Source organism: Leuciscus leuciscus, assembly GCF_965113295.1.
Source record: "Leuciscus leuciscus genome assembly, chromosome: 14".
NCBI classification, from domain to species: domain Eukaryota; kingdom Metazoa; phylum Chordata; class Actinopteri; order Cypriniformes; family Leuciscidae; genus Leuciscus; species Leuciscus leuciscus.
In genome coordinates this window covers 37,572,620-37,589,025 of record NC_138738.1, presented here as the reverse complement: position 1 = coordinate 37,589,025, position 16,406 = coordinate 37,572,620, and the positions used below count along the sequence as shown (strand labels likewise).

The 16,406-nt window shown below is 38.3% G+C and overlaps 1 protein-coding gene across 1 annotated transcript in view; it reads left to right on the top strand.

Annotated features, from left to right (window-relative positions):
- Window positions 1-16,406, top strand: part of faah (fatty acid amide hydrolase) — a 28,191-nt gene that overhangs the window by 2,454 nt on the left and 9,331 nt on the right. The window contains exons 2-13 of the mRNA XM_082136152.1: window positions 2,035-2,148; window positions 5,029-5,172; window positions 5,260-5,393; window positions 7,111-7,317; window positions 8,950-8,990; window positions 9,076-9,200; window positions 9,291-9,416; window positions 13,759-13,856; window positions 14,004-14,103; window positions 14,230-14,273; window positions 14,752-14,791; window positions 15,971-16,079. Of these exons, the coding sequence (XP_081992278.1) occupies window positions 2,035-2,148; window positions 5,029-5,172; window positions 5,260-5,393; window positions 7,111-7,317; window positions 8,950-8,990; window positions 9,076-9,200; window positions 9,291-9,416; window positions 13,759-13,856; window positions 14,004-14,103; window positions 14,230-14,273; window positions 14,752-14,791; window positions 15,971-16,079 (1,282 nt within the window). The remainder of the gene's footprint in view (window positions 1-2,034; window positions 2,149-5,028; window positions 5,173-5,259; window positions 5,394-7,110; window positions 7,318-8,949; window positions 8,991-9,075; window positions 9,201-9,290; window positions 9,417-13,758; window positions 13,857-14,003; window positions 14,104-14,229; window positions 14,274-14,751; window positions 14,792-15,970; window positions 16,080-16,406) is intronic.

Sequence of the window (16,406 nt, the reverse complement as noted above, 5' to 3'; positions counted from 1 at the left end):
GACCTTGAGATGCTTCTTATGGAGCCACTCCTTAAGCCTTGTTCACACGGGACGATTTAAAAATTGTCGGCCGATTTTCCAAACCTGAGAGACCCCACACACGGGGATAAAAAATCACGGGTCTAACAGTTTTGGTCGTACAGTGTGTGGTGCACAGCCACACGGGAAAATCAACACATCACACACGAACCGATTTGACTCCCGAGCATTCCCAGATCAGACGGGAAATCGCGCAAAATACCTCGAGATCAAACGTGACTTCAGAGTAAAAAATCATGGCAGACGAAGAGGATGCAGTGGCAATAGTTTGTAGTTTGTTTTTAACCGGAAAAAAAACGTTATCAAAAGAAAAGGCGATGATCTCTGACGTCCACCGGACTTTCTGGTGCGCCATGCCGCCGGCTGTTTTGATTATATTTCCCGGTGTTTCCTCGCCGCCTCGTCACCTCGCTTTCTGATTGGCTACACTCCACAGTCCACAGGCTGCGTGCTCGGGGGACACCACACACGGGAAGAAATCGGGCCAAATAAATCCAACATGTTGGATATCCCCGATTTGAGATCGGAGCGGTCCCGACTTCCTTCTGAGCAGACGAGAGCAGCCTTAACACACCACTCACGGCAGGAATATCTGATCAGATTATTTTACGATAATCGGAACATCCTTAAGATTGTCGGAAGGGGTGAATCGGGGCTAAAATCGGCCTAATTATCCTGCCGTGTGAACCAGGCTTTAGTTGCCCTGGCTGTGTGTTTCGGGTTGTTGTCAGGCTGGAAGACCCAGCCATGACCCATCTTCAATGCTCTTACTGAGGGAAGGAGGTTGTTGGCCAAGATCTCACGATACATGGCCCCATCCATCCTCCCCTCAATACGGTGCAGTCGTCCTGTCCCCTTTGCAGAAAAGCATCCCCAAAGAATGATGTTTCCACCTCCATGCTTCACGGTTGGGATGGTGTTCTTGGGGTTGTACTCATCCTTCTTCTTCCTCCAAACACGGCGAGTGGAGTTTAGACCAAAAAGCTCTATTTTTGTCTCATCAGACCACATGACCTTCTCCCATTCCTCCTCTGGATCATCCAGATGGTCATTGGCAAACTTCAGACGGGCCTGGACATGTGCTGGCTTGAGCAGGGGGACCTTGCGTGCGCTGCAGGATTTTAATCCATGACGGCGTAGTGAGACTTTTCTTTGAGACTGTGGTCCCAGCTCTCTTCAGGTCATTGACCAGGTCCTGCCGTGTAGTTCTGGGCTGATCCCTCACCTTCCTCATGATCATTGATGCCCCACGAGGTGAGATCTTGCATGGTGCCCCAGACCGAAGGAGATTGACCGTCATCTTGAACTTCTTCCATTTTCTAATAATTGCGGCAACAGTTGTTGCCTTCTCACCAAGCTGCTTGCCTATTGTCCTGTAGCCCATCCCAGCCTTGTGCAGGTCTACAATTTTATCCCTGATGTCCTTACACAGCTCTCTGGTTTTGGCCATTGTGGAGAAGTTGGAGTCTGTTTGATTGAGTGTGGACAGGTGTCTTTTATACAGGTAACAAGTTCAAACAGGTGCAGTTAATACAGGTAATGAGTGGAGAACAGGAGGGCTTCTTAAAGAAAAACTAACAGGTCTGTGAGAGCCGGAATTCTTACTGGTTGGTAGGTGATCAAATACTTATGTCATGCAATAAAATGCAAATTAATTATTTAAAAATCATACAATGTGATTTTCTGGATTTTTGTTTTAGATTCCGTCACTCACAGTTGAAGAGTACCTATGATAAAAATTACAGACTTCTACATGCTTTGTAAGTGGGAAAACCTGCAAAATCGGCAGTGTATAAAATACTTGTTCTCTCCACTGTATATTTTTAACTAAATGTTTGGAAACCAGCATAGAAAACCACCTCTAGACAATATAAGCATTTGTGTAACTGGATTTTTTTCCTCAAGTTAGTGAGATCAAGCCACTGTGACAACTAGCCCCAGTCTCCCCTAGGTGAATATGTAAACATCTGATGTTTGTTTCTTGCATCTTTCCAGAACCCAGACTTTGAGAGCAGTTCAATAGTATCTCTGTCTTTGTCGGAGCTCACTGGGAAACTCCAGGACGGCTCCCTGCAGCCGGATGCTGTTCTACATGCTTACATGGAAAAGGTTGTGACTGCAGCCATATTTTACCTGTCCATAACTCTTTATGGGATTTATGAGTTTATACCCAGCTTCAGAGGTTTACAAATCACTTTTATTGTAAATCTTTTTAAACATTGATCCATCTTTTGCTGTCTTTTCTAGATGCCATTTACTAATAGTTTACATTTTTACTCATATTATAAATCTCATTAAATAAGTAATAAATATGTCTCTTCTTCAAGAAAGAAAAGCTATCATTTCTAAAAATGTAACATTGCAGTTATGGTATTATGGAAAATAATTCATTTGAATTGATCTGGTCATAATTTGGGAAATCAAACCAACATTAGGCATTCTGAGTTGATGCATTTAAGAAAAATAGACATGCAGCGCAACATAGTAATAATTAACAGAAAAAAGATAAGAGCGTGTATCCGTCGTGTAAAAAATACAAAACTTTTGCCTGGATCATATGAACGATCTGCCCATACAGTACCCTGGAAATCCAGAGTTCTCACAAGAGCACAAGTTGAATTTGCTCAGCGAGTTACTCTGGCGTCGAGTAATGATGCTCATTAAATATGCCCTTGTATCCGAGCTGCACCAATCACATCGGGTTATCTGATATAGGCGGGCCAGAGGCGAGATGATGACACCGCTGCGACGTCGAAGTCATTAGTAAACATTGCAAGATGGCCTTGGATGAACACAAGTTGTTTGAAACGGCTTTGGCCGCTACAATGAACGAGTTAGACTTGGCTATTTATCTAAAAGAGGAACAGAAGATGGCGCTCTAATTGTTCCTTTGCAAGAAGGGCGTTTTTGCTGTTTTGCCGACCGGATACAGCAAGAGTCTAATAAAAAAGAGCCAGTTAGCTCCGCTGGTAGCTAAGCGTATGGGGCTTGTTGTGATTGGTCGTAGTGTTATCCAATTGCGTGCAGTGAGATTTTCAAATGCATGCTTGGTGCCGCCCCTCGAGCTGGCCGAATTTTCATTAGTCGACGCCAGACCATTAATCTTTTAGATTTAGGTCTGGATTTCTAGGCTACCCATACAGGCTATTTTGAACAAATATGCATAAATCACAGGCTATGAAGACGCTTGTAAATTACAGTCTCTATAAATAAAAAGAACATAGCCAAATATGAGCCTTCACTGTCATGTAATAGGCTATCGGGGATATTTTAGCAGATTCACTCTACATTTAAATGCGGTTGTCTCTCCTGCAACTCTGCAGTGTGTATGTGGCCGTTGGTCCTCTTAGCAGCATGAAAAATAAAACTTTTATTCAAATTATGATTAGATTATATACAGAAAGTGAGCAAAGTGAGCGCGATCGGCTACAATTCTCATCTCTGCAAATCACGTTGTAATTAGAAACCTTTGACGGTCTTCAGACTAACAGAGAGTGTGAGCACAAACCAGCACGGGACCGTTGGACAGCAGCTGCTTATAAGAGGGTACCGGATTGAGTTGAAACAGTCAGAGCTATTGGACCCGCAGTCCGCCGTGCCTGTTGATTCCCGGCCCGCTCCTGCACCGCAAATGACAATGCAAATATGAATCTACCCGTTACATCAAATATTAGCGGTTGCCCGCGTGCAGGACTCTATCTCTGCTGATTCTGCAGCCAATGAGATTGCTTGCTCAACATTTAAATAGCCTGGTTCAGTGTTTGCTGTAGGCTAGTCCTGAGAGTTTTCTGAACCCCTCCACCTCCCCAGCTCCACCTGCCCAGATCTGCTATGGGATTGGTGTATGACTGCTTGTCTGTGTATCTATTATAAGTAGCAAGTCCATACTTACTGTTCAGCAGCCGCAATACCAGCAGGAGAATCGAGTCCGCCAAGACCAAATACATTAACATTGCCATATTCAGTAGCATGCGAGAGTTTTCATGATTGCAATCATATATCTACGTGCATATATACTTATGTGGTAAAAAAAAAAAAAAAAGAATATATATAGAATATATGGAAGCTTGTTTCCACCACAGAATAAAAAATTTAAAAACGTAATTGCATCTTTTTTTCTCAAAATTCTGACTTTTTTTCTCTCACTGTTGCGTGATATAGTCGCAATTTTGAGTTATAAAGTCAGAATTGTGAGAATGTAGCAAGATTGTGGGCATCAATTTCCCCTCTCTCTCCCACATCTACTCCAACAGAGTGGCAAAGAAGACCCAATCTATTGCAGCTGACCCTAGCCATCCCTTGTCCTGCCAGTTTAAGCTACTTCCCTCAGGCCGTTGGTACTCCATGCCCAGATGCAGGTCCAATAGACTCAAAAACTCTCTTATCCCGACTTCTATTTTGATTTTTAAACAATTTGTTTTAAATATTTCTTTACTATTGTGTTTCAGAGACTGGCTATTTTATGTTTTGCTGTATTGCTGTGTGTTTTGTCCTTGTGTTTTTCTGCTGGCTGGACAAATAATTGCCCCTCGGGGACAATAAAGTGACCTTGACCTTGACCTTGAGATATAAAGTCGCAATTGCGTGTTATAAAGTCGCAAAAAAAAGAGGGTATTTTTTTCCTTAGAACTGGACTTTATAACTCGCAATTGCAAGTTTATATCTCACAATTTTGACTTTATATCTCGCAATTCTGAGAAATAAAGTCAGATTTGCGAGTTTACATCTCTATTGGGAGATAAAAAGTCACAATTATCTTTTAAAATGTTTTATTATGTGGCGGAAACAAGCTTCCATAAGAATATATATATTTATTACTATATATATGTATTTATTTATTTTTTACTTTGGGATGATAGAAAAAAGTGCAGAAAAGCAGCAGAAAAAAATATGCAAACAATAAGCAATTATCAGCGCTTATTGCTGAGGCGTGTTTGAATGAAACCACTTGGTATCACAAACTGAGATGTGTAATGTCACACTTCAAAGGCTCTGGAAGTGAACAAGAATCTGAACTGCAGCACTGAGATCTTAATGGAGTCTGTGGAGCAACTGACCGAAATCAACACTCAATCAAAGAAAGGTCTTCTGTATGGAGTGCCGATCAGCATCAAGGACAACGTTGGATATAAGGTCAATATAAGAGAACAGAGGATTACGCAGGTGAAGAGAGGTGACTTCCTGTTTGTGGTGTACGTAACTTCCTGTTTGCGTGTGCAGGGTCATGATTCTTCATGTGGTGTTGTGGGTCATTTGGATCAGCCTGCGGTCATGGACAGTGTGGTGGTTACAGTGCTAAAGAAACAGGGCGCCATCCCGTTCATCAAGACCAACATACCACAAGGCCTTCTCAGGTGAGTAAACACTGCACATCATTCCTGTGGGAAAAAACCTGCTGATATCAGATGATTTGCAGAGCAAGACGAGCCATGGGAATGAATCTTAAGCCAATGAGAGAGTATGAAGGCTGAATACGTGCAGTTAGCAGCTCTTTTACTGGAGCTTAGTCAATAAAGTTAATATGTATTTTTCTGACATTATTAATGACAGTAAGCACCTTTATCCTCCAGTTGTTAATGTGAAAACGTATTTTCATTACAATGGGAAAATAAATATATTACTTAAATTGTAAAGTACAGTTGTTAGTTTAAAATGTCGGTGTTTGTTGTACTGAATTTAATTTAGCTTTTTTTAGTAAAATAAAAATAAAACATTGTGAGAATTTGGGGGGAAATGTGCATGTTACATCATTGTCACAATGCAACAAATAATAATAATAATAATAATAATAATAATGTTCCTAAAGCTGAGGTTTTTTTCATTTTGCAGTGACCTTTCTTCATGAAATTGAACTTTTCACCTCGCAAAGCAATTTATTTGGTACTATTTTCTATAGAATAGAGACATGCAAGCCTGTTCAGCCTGTTTTTTCTTTCTTTTTTTTAAAAAAGCTAGTATGCTGTTTCTAAAAGGACTAGTCTAATATACTAGTACTTCATTTCTCTCCTGCAGACCTCAGTATTCATAACAGAGACTTCACAAAAGAGCTCTTCAAATGACAGGTCTTATTAGCATCTGTTAAAATGATGGTATTATGGCTTTATGGGCTGCTATTACATGGGAAATGTGTGATATGAAAGGCTTAACTTGTGCTGAGCCATGATTTTCAAGATAAGACCTTTGTACTGAAAAATAAGTTCAAGAGTGGTTTAACTTCAGTCATAAACACCTGGGGCTCCACAATCATTAAACATTTTATGAGAGTTGAAATTAGACAAAAGTCAAGTTTCAGGGGTCAGCTAGAGTAGTACAGAAACTAGAGCAGAAGTGAGAATGTTGTTTCTTGAAGGTTGTGATGGTCTCAGGAAATCAGGTAGAGGCTGAAAGCTCGTTCTACCACAGAGGAACTGAGAGAGTGAAGGTTCTGGAAAGCGATTTTGTACCTTTGTATCCATTGAGACTTTTTCAATTAATTCAATTGAAGGGGTGTAATGATACCCTCATATCACGATATTATATTATTGCGATACTCCCAAGACATGAGGTAAAAGGTTAACAAAAATATTATAACAAAATATAACAAAAATGCTAAATTTGGTTATACAGTACATTGGGGGTGGAAATGAATAGGCTTGGACTTGGTGCTGATAACCCAATGCACAGGACAATAGTGACACCAGAATAAAAATATTCATGATTCTGAAGCTGAAAATTAGAATTATTTTAGACGAATATGCTTGCACTCTGTCACTGACTAGATATATCAAAAATAATAGTTTTTACTGGTAACATACGATATTTGGCATTTTTAGGACCCACACCTGTTCCTCCATTGCATTATTATACATTATATTCAACATTATATATAGTAGTTTATTGTAGTACTGACACTAAAACTCTGTAAACTTTAATTTTTTTCTCACATAGTAATTTTCATTTTGGGTGAACTATACACAATACTTATTGTCACTATCCACGATACATATTGTTGCATTTTTGTATTGCGATATATTGTGACGCGATGTATTGTTATGTAACCAACCCCTGTATTTGTATTTGTATCTACTGTAGTTATGAGTGCAGTAACCCCATTTATGGGCAAACCTTGAACCCCTGCAACCTCAAGAAGACGCCTGGGGGTTCATCTGGAGGAGAGGGAGCTCTGATACGAGGAGGCGGATCTATCCTGGGCATTGGCACTGATATTGGAGGGAGCATTCGTATCCCAGCAGCCTTCTGTGGGATTTGTGGATTTAAGCCCACATCGAAGAGGCTAAGGTTCGTATGTGCCTTTGGTCACATTTGTTTCATTTTCCAAAGCAAAGGGTTCATAGCAGTTCTTGCTACAATAAATCACAATATAGCTTTTAAAGATTCTGTCAGACAAATAAGTGTTTTATAAAATGCCTTTTGCCACCTCAAGGTAAATTAATGTATGTTGAGATTTTGCCATGTTTAAACGGTGACAGGGTTGATGTTTCATGATGTTGAGCCATTACTAGCCTTGTGCTCAAGATCACGACACTATGGTGTTTATTAGAAATATAATTGAATGCCCATTTGCCATATTGTTTACTATAGAAAGTCAAGGCAACAGAGTTGATCATTTAAGAGACAAATCTAACAACATTTGAAAAAACATGTCAACACATTTACATTTTACAGGTGTCACTTCATAGTGATGGTGATCATAATTTGATCATAATGGTCATCATAATTTTTTGTGTGTAAATTCTGATTAAGAACACATAATCTCATAATCAAGAGTATGATTATGGTCATTAAAGGGATAGTTCACTTTGAAATAAATTTTTGGTATGTTTTAGCTTACCTCAAGGCCATCCAAGACGTCCAAATTAAACAATTCCCCATCGTAAGTACACATTGATGGCCTAAGACACGAAACGAGCGGTTTGTGTGAGAAAACGAACAGTATTTATATAGTTTTTACCGCTTATACACAGCCATGTCCAAGTGATCTGATCTGACATGTACGCAGACTGGTGCATAGATATATACACTAGATGTCGCCTTAAAGACATTCGTTCCAATGAACTGCCATAGACAAGGCGACATCTAGTGTATATATCTATGCACCAGTCTGCGTACATGTCAGATCAGATCACTTGGACATGGCTGTGTATAAGCGGTAAAAACTATATAAATACTGTTCGTTTTCTCACACAAACCGCTCGTTTCGTGTCTTAGGCCATCAATGTGTACTTACGATGGGGAATTGTTTAATTTGGACGACGGGGAATTGTTTTAATTTGGACTCTGTGCATGCTCTTTGAGACAGTGACCATCAACCTGCATTATATGACTGACAGACAAGAACGGTTTGACCTAAAAATATCAAAATTGAAACTACTGCAGAAAAAAAGACACCTACATCTTGGATGCCCTTGAGGTAAGCTAAAACATACCAAAAATTAATTTCAAAGTGAACTATCCCTTTAAGGGATAGTTATAATGGCAACAGGGTGGATGCATAACATGCATAACAAAACAACTTCAAGTATTTGAATAATGCATTATATCTATTAATATCTTTTAAAAAATACAAAAAGAAAGAAAAAATACTAGAATTTGCTTGCATATGTTTTTTTTTATAATTAAAATTAGCATATTTACTAATATAAAAAGGGGAATTTGGTAACACAGGGCCTATAATGCCTATAATAACATATCTGTAAACGTTTATATGTTAAAGAGGGACACAAAAGTCACAGTAAATGTGCTAAATTTCTTTTAATCATAATAGAATTTCTTATTTCTTTCTTTTGATTTTAGATTGACATTTTTTGTGAGATTCACCTGTAGCTCTTTTGTTGAGATGTTGTGCATATAATCTACTTGTTTTTTCTTGTTCTTTGATTTGCTTTATTTTTTTATATCATCCTTGTTTAGTGGTCAAGAAATCAGTTCTTGTGTCAAAGGCCAGAAGTCAGGTAAGATCAGGTTTATCAAACTGCTGGTCTAGTTTTGAACTGTAAATAAACCGAAATATAATATGTGCTATGTGCTGGATTACAGTGTTGTCCTCTATTGGCCCTTTGGCAAGAGATGTCGAGAGCGTGGCTCTGTTTATGCAGGCACTGCTTTGCCAAGACATGTTCACTTTGGATCCCAATGTTCCTCCAATACCATTCAACCAAAAGGTCCTGTATAAATATAGCACATCAAATGCTTATTTATAGGTCAATTATAGGTGAAAGCAGAATCTATGATACTTTCCTCTTATGAAACAGGTGTATGAAAGCTCAGAGCCCCTGAGGATTGGGTATTATGAGAACGATGGTTTCCAGCAGCCATCTCCAAGCATGGCCAGGGCCTTCAGGGAGACTAAAGCCCTGCTGGAGAGTGCGGGACACACGGTACACAACTACATTACATTAATAGTTGTTATATTAGCCATCGGCAGTTTGTTGGCAAGCAAAGGATATGCCCTTTTCAAACCATTAAACCGCAACAAATAGTTATGTATTTGTAAAATATAGATCACCCATTTTTTACTGGATGTAACATCATTATAATGGCTTTTAAGATCTAAAATAAAGAATAAAAATAAAAAAGATATGTAGTTTTCATATTCTACATGTAACACCAGTAATTGTATTTTTATGAGAGCAGGGACTATTGTTGTAGTGTGAATGTAATAATTAATAACTATGTTCAAATGAGTAAATGTGTGTGTATATTTGGTTTTATATCCATTATATATCACACATTGTTTGGAGGACAACATATACAATGTGACATTTTTATTTATTTTTAAATAATGGGTTAAAATTAATATTAAAAAAATATTAATTATAAATGTTACTAAATTCCTTGTACAAGTTAGCTTTTTTTTTTTTTTTTTTTTTTGCTTTTGTTTATCATTTTTAATTTAGTCATTTTAATTTCTGTTTAAAAGTGGGAATCTGTAACGCAGACTCGGGCGAGCTTGGGTTGAGATCCATGTGAAGCTTTATTAGTGAAGACAGTAGAATAAAACAAACAGTCAAGGGTCGGCAACCAGCAGAAGACATCAACGAGGGCCGGACAATAATCGTAGTCGAGCAGGACAGGCAGCAAACTATCAGGAACAGAGAGTGACAGCAAACAGAGGAAGGTCAACAAGCAGTCATAAACAGATAACAGTCCGCGCGGCACAACACAGAAATGATAAACTGGGAAAATAAATGCTCAGAAATGTCCACTAAGGCAAAACAAGACTTCACACAGATAATAGAAATTAATTAAAAAACATTCATCCGATTAATCGAAGCAATAATTAAATATTATCAAAATAATCGTTATTTACCGCCCCAGTGGACCCAATATATCTGAGGTTTAAACCACAGACTAAAAAATATGGACGTAGTGTTTTTGACGTCAAGCCCAAAGTGGGCGGAGCCGGCCGACGCCATCTTGACTTGGCAGTGCATCACTCCCGTCAAAGAGTATAGAGACAGAGCGCAACGCGTCATAATCTGAAGACCACGCCCACCAAGGGGGAAAACAAACCAACTGTCTCCATTGACTTTGCATTGCGAGAGGCTGCCTCCTTGTCATTTCTTGCTTCTAAGAAAAGACAGAATAATGCCTAAAAGCTGCTATGTGACAAGGTGTACAGCAAACAAGCTAAGAAACCCAGAAATAAGTTTTCATAAGCTGTCGACCCCAAAAAATGAGCGTTTGAGGACATAAAAGTGGATACAGGCTGGAACGAATGGGTCAATTGCGGGATCCTGACACTCAGTATGCACTAAAAATACACTACGTGTGCAGTAAGTTAAACATTTGGTCACTGGTGAGTCAAATATCCAAATGTCAGTTTTATATATTATATTTCTTTAAGATAAACTATCCTGTGTTGCCGATTACAGTCTCCTCCGGCGGGCGTACGTTAGTTCTCAGAGTAATGAGACACGTGACGCTCTGTCTCAACTGCCTGGATCCACTTTTATGTCCTTAAACACTCGTTTTTTGGGGTCGAGAGCTAATAAAAACTTATTTCTGGGTTTTTTAGCTTCTTTGCTGTACACCTTGTCACACAGCAGCTTTTAGGCATTTTTCTGTCTTTTGTTAGAAGCAAGGAATGACAAGGAGGCAGCCTCTCGCAATGCAAAGTCAATGGGGACGGTTGGTTTGTTTTCCCCCTGGGTGTGGGCGTGGCCTAAATACGCTCTGTCTCTATAGAAGCCCAAGAGGCGAAACTCAATAGAACGCTCCATAGCAACAGCTGCCCCCATGACGTGACGGCGCGGCCGCCATTATGGACTGAAAACTGAAGGAAAACGCCAAAAAATAATGGGAGTCAATGGCACTGAACCAACTTAACATAACAAAACGTAATTTTTTCTGGCCGTCATATATAAACAATTCGTTTAGATATGATTGTTAAAAGTCATTTTAACAACAAATTGTTAAAAGTCATATTTTAAACAATTTAAAATACATTAATGAGGATGACCGACGTTAAATGACAGAAAATGTTGGTTATGGTTGGTTATGCATGGCCTAATTACCCTTAGGAAAATAGTATTTTGGGACAAAATATTACTATAGAAGTACTATAAAACTAGGCCTACTATAGAAATACTATAGCGGCTCTAGGATATTATAGAGGTGTTACAGAACATAACATACTTCTGTGATGCACAGAAATTCATACTTCTGTGATGTTCTGTATAATATTTTAAAGCTGCTATAGTATTTCTATAGTAGTCTTATCGTACTTCTATAGTATGTCCCAAATTACTATAGTAGTCCTATAAGATTACTATAATATTTTGTCCCAAAATACTATAAGATTCCTATAGTACTTTTTCGTAAGGGTATGTCCCCCACCGAATCGGCTTCATTAGCCTGCCACTTATGGTTTGCAAAGATACATACAATTATAAAATTACTGCAAACCTTTAATCTATCAATATTTATGTTCTATTATGCATTTTCCTTGTTATATGAATAACAGAAATTCATTAAATAATATATAGGCAGACACACAGTAATAAGATATTTATTCAAATGTTGATTTTGAAATTAGTGAACATCACCATAATATGATTTGGAAAAATAAATAAATAAATACAATTATAAATGAACATTTCTAAAGACAGTTAATCTTTTACATAAAATATCACAAAAATATTAACAACTTGTTTTTTCAACATCTTCAGTGAAAGTGCACACAGTGAACGTTTCAATGGCAAGAACAAAAACAATCTGTGAATGTCCTATTACAGGCAGAAAGGTACAAAAAAGATGTGCAATCTAGCAAGTGCACACATGAACTATAAACAGTACTAAAATGGAAGTGGTGCCAAGATCTCAGTAATTAATCAGACACCACCATCTATTACCGCTAACGATTTCAGCAGCTTTCATTCCATAATGGCGGACGCGCCTCCGCAGCGCCATCTACAGACTGTTACCCATAACACAACAGAGTTTCGCCTCTTGGGCTTCTATACTCTTTGCTCCCGTATAAACGAAAATGGACAAAGAGACGGGATTAGCTGAGGTAATAGACAGCAGACAAACGGCTATAGAGACAGAGCGTATTTAGGCCACGCCCACACCCAGGGGGAAAACAAACCAACCGTCCCCATTGACTTTGCATTGCGAGAGGCTGCCTCCTTGTCATTTCTTGCTTCTAACAAAAGACAGACAAATGCCTAAAAGCTGCTGTGTGACAAGGTGTACAGCAAAGAAGCTAAAAAAACCAGAAATAAGTTTTTATTAGCTCTCGACCCCAAAAAACGAGTGTTTTGGACATAAAAGTGGATCCAGGCAGTTGAGACAGAGCGTCACGTGTCTCATTACTCTGAGAACTAACGTACGTCCGCTGGAGGAGACCGTAATCGGCAACACAGGATGGTTTATCTCACAGAAATATAATATATAAAACTGACATTTGGATATTTGGCTCACCAGTGACCAAATGTTTAACTCACTGCACACGTAGTGTATTTTTAGTGCATACTGAGTGTCAGGATCCCGCAATTGACCCATTCGTTCCAGCCTGTATCCACTTTTATGTCCTCAAACGCTCGTTTTTTGGGGTCGACAGCTTATGAAAACTTATTTCTGGGTTTCTTAGCTTGTTTGCTGTACATCTTGTCACATAGCAGCTTTTAGGCATTATTCTGTCTTTTCTTAGAAGCAAGAAATGACAAGGAGGCAGCCTCTCGCAATGCAAAGTCAGTGGAATGGTTTGTTTTCCCCCTTGGTGGGCGTGGTCTTCAGATTATGACGCGTTGCGCTCTGTCTCTATAGTGACAGCAGTGGCAATACACCTGTCACTCAAGTGGCCCTGCCCTTAATTATGCAAAACTTTAAGGCTTAATATAATTTAAACGGATTTAAATTATATTATTTAAAGTTATAAAAAAAATCCCCCCCCCCTCACAGTTGTCATGAAGGGCAAAATTAGCTATATAGACCAAAACCACTTTTTATACCAGGCTGTAAACATATTTTTTCTGCCGTAAAGTTGGGCATATTAACATGGGAGGTCTATGGGATTGACTCTCTTTGTCTCTAGCGGCCAGTCGATTAATTTTAACAGTTTAAGTCACATGCGTGTTGGATTCAAGAGAGAGACCGGAAAGGTTGCCGCTTTGGTTTAAACACTATACATTATACAGAACATGTGTGATAAGTTGAGATCTGCAGACTTGAAAAGCAGGTCTGATGTTCTGGTCTGGTGTGTTGTTCACATTCCAGCTTGTTCCTTTCCCACCTCTACGGCTCTACGAAGTCTTCTTTGAGTTTGCTTTTAAAGGGGTCCTGGCTGATGGAGGCAGTACGCTCTACAGTCATCTGTACGTCTGGTATCAGCACATTCACACGTCATGATTGATATCCATTAGAACTATCTCAGTGTTTCTGGCCTCATTAAAGACGCTGTAGTCATCTTTGATTCATAGTAATCACACATTATGTTTGTATTCATATGTGTGTGATTTCAGGAAGTCAGGCCCCATTGACCCGTGTCTCCGGGATCAGGCCGCCCTGTTGCGGATCCCAGGCTTCATAAAGAATTTACTCTCTGTTGTTCTGAAGCCTGTTGTGAGTTCTGTAAATGTTGTTTCTGTTTCTCGTTTGCATCTAATTAAGCAATCTGTTTTATTCAAGCTAATATGTTTTATAACTCTATATGTATAATAACTCTTATGTTTGGATTACTTTCTCCAGTCTCCACGGTTGTCTGCAAGCCTGAAAGCAGGTATTGGAGTTGGGTAAGCTACAGATATTTTTTGTTAATATTAATTTGCATAATGAATATAATTATACTGATAAGTCTTGTGTTCTTGAGTGTAATTTAAGTTACGATTAAACAGTAAAGACAGTAAAGACCTCTACATTATTACAAACTGTGAATTTTTTTACTTTCTATGCATTAAAGAATCCTGACAAAAATCTATCATGTTTTCTACAATAATATGAAGCAGAACAACTATTTTCAACATTGATGATAATCATAAATGTTTCTTGAGCAGCAAATCATCATATTAGAATGATTTCTGAAGGATCATGTGACACTGAAGACTGGAGCAATGATGCTGAAAATTCAGCTTTGATCACAGGAATAAATTACATTTTAACAAATATTCACGTAGAAAACAGTCATTTTAAATTGTAATAATATTTCACAATAGAACTGAGCAGAATTGAAATGATACCATTCCTTTAATATCTTTTTTTTTCTCTTGCAAGGTCTATAGCAGAATTATGGAGACATCATGTAAATATTGAGGTAGAATTTTATTATTTTTATTTTATTATTAATATTACGTGGTCTTCTACAACTTTCATCAACACCACTGAGATTGTAGAAATGATTATCACAGGCCTATGGTTCTCTCTGGTCATTGCTGTAGCACATTAAATCACGTGAAGCATCACATTATGCACATTGTTTCTTCATTTTCATTCCTGGAACCATTTATAATCCCTGCTAGGAAACATTTAAATGCCATCCTGACAAAAAAAAGAAAGAAAAAAAAGATTATTATGTGTCCTCATTTCAGTGTATTATTGTGACCGGTGTTGGGGAAAGTTACTTTTAAAAGTAATACAATATTGTGTTACTCCCTAAAAAAGTAACTAATTGCATAAATTGGGAATGCAAATTCACGTCTGTACAGCAACTCAAACAAACCTTTCAGCTGTGCTGAGATTCTGGACCTGGAAGAAGAAGAAAGTTCATCCCTCTTACTTCAGCATTAAAAACAAAAAAGAAGCACAAATATCATGTTTATGACGGAATACCACAATACTTAAAGGTGTTTAACAGTGATGTTGTCAGGCTTACTGCGAAGTAAGCTAACTGCCTGCACAGTGCACAGAATATGATGCCATTATAATATAACAATATAATATGTAACGATAAAATTTACAGTGGCTTCATAAATTAATTACAAACATAAAAAAGCAAAACACCTGATGCACATTTATGTTCATCATTGAAGTAGAGTTTAAGAACCTTGCTGTGTTTTTGTGTAATTAATTAAGAGAAAATACACCGCCATCTTACTCCGACGAAAGTGACTTGAACGCACATACCGTCGTAAACACGACTTCCCATCTCATAAATACGAACTTCCCAGGAGGACTTGAACGCACCATAATCCCGGGGCTTTTGAGCTGTCAGTCAATACATGGGAAAACAAAGAAACCTGTTACTTATTTGAAAAAGTAACTCAGATATTTTGTTGTAAAATTAAAAGTAATTCGTTACTTAAAAAAAGTAATCCGATTACGTAACTCGCGTTACTTCTAATTCGTTACCCCCAACATTGATTGACAGTGCCTCCCTGCAGTTGAGCAAGTTAATCTTCCTGGCACATACTGTGTATAAAAGTGATTCTTATTCTGACATGATTGTATGTATTTTGAGAATGTGTGAAAGGTTTTTCATTTTTCTCATCTGTAGGAATACATTGATGAGGTGATAGCAGAGTGGAGGAGACTGAATGTGGACGTTTTGTTGTGTCCTATGATCGGACCAGCCTACAATTTACATTACAGCGGCCGTATCACCAGTACTTACCTCACATTTACATTACTATTACATTATCTTTGTGCCTGTAAACCTGGGGATGGCAACCTTTTTGTCATGTAGTGCAATTTTTTAATTTGTCTTGTTAATCACTGTGCCACATCCCACGTCTCATTGCTTTTAGCTTTCAATTCCCTTATTATTACTAGTTAATTTAATTGTGACTAGTGTACATATGTGTATACAAACTTACTGACACCTCGTGTTGAATTCAGGTCTGCTCTTTATTATCAACATTCACATGTGCTTTATTTCCGCACCTGCGCTCTCTAACTTTTCCAGAGCTCCTACGTCATCTTCTACGTCATTA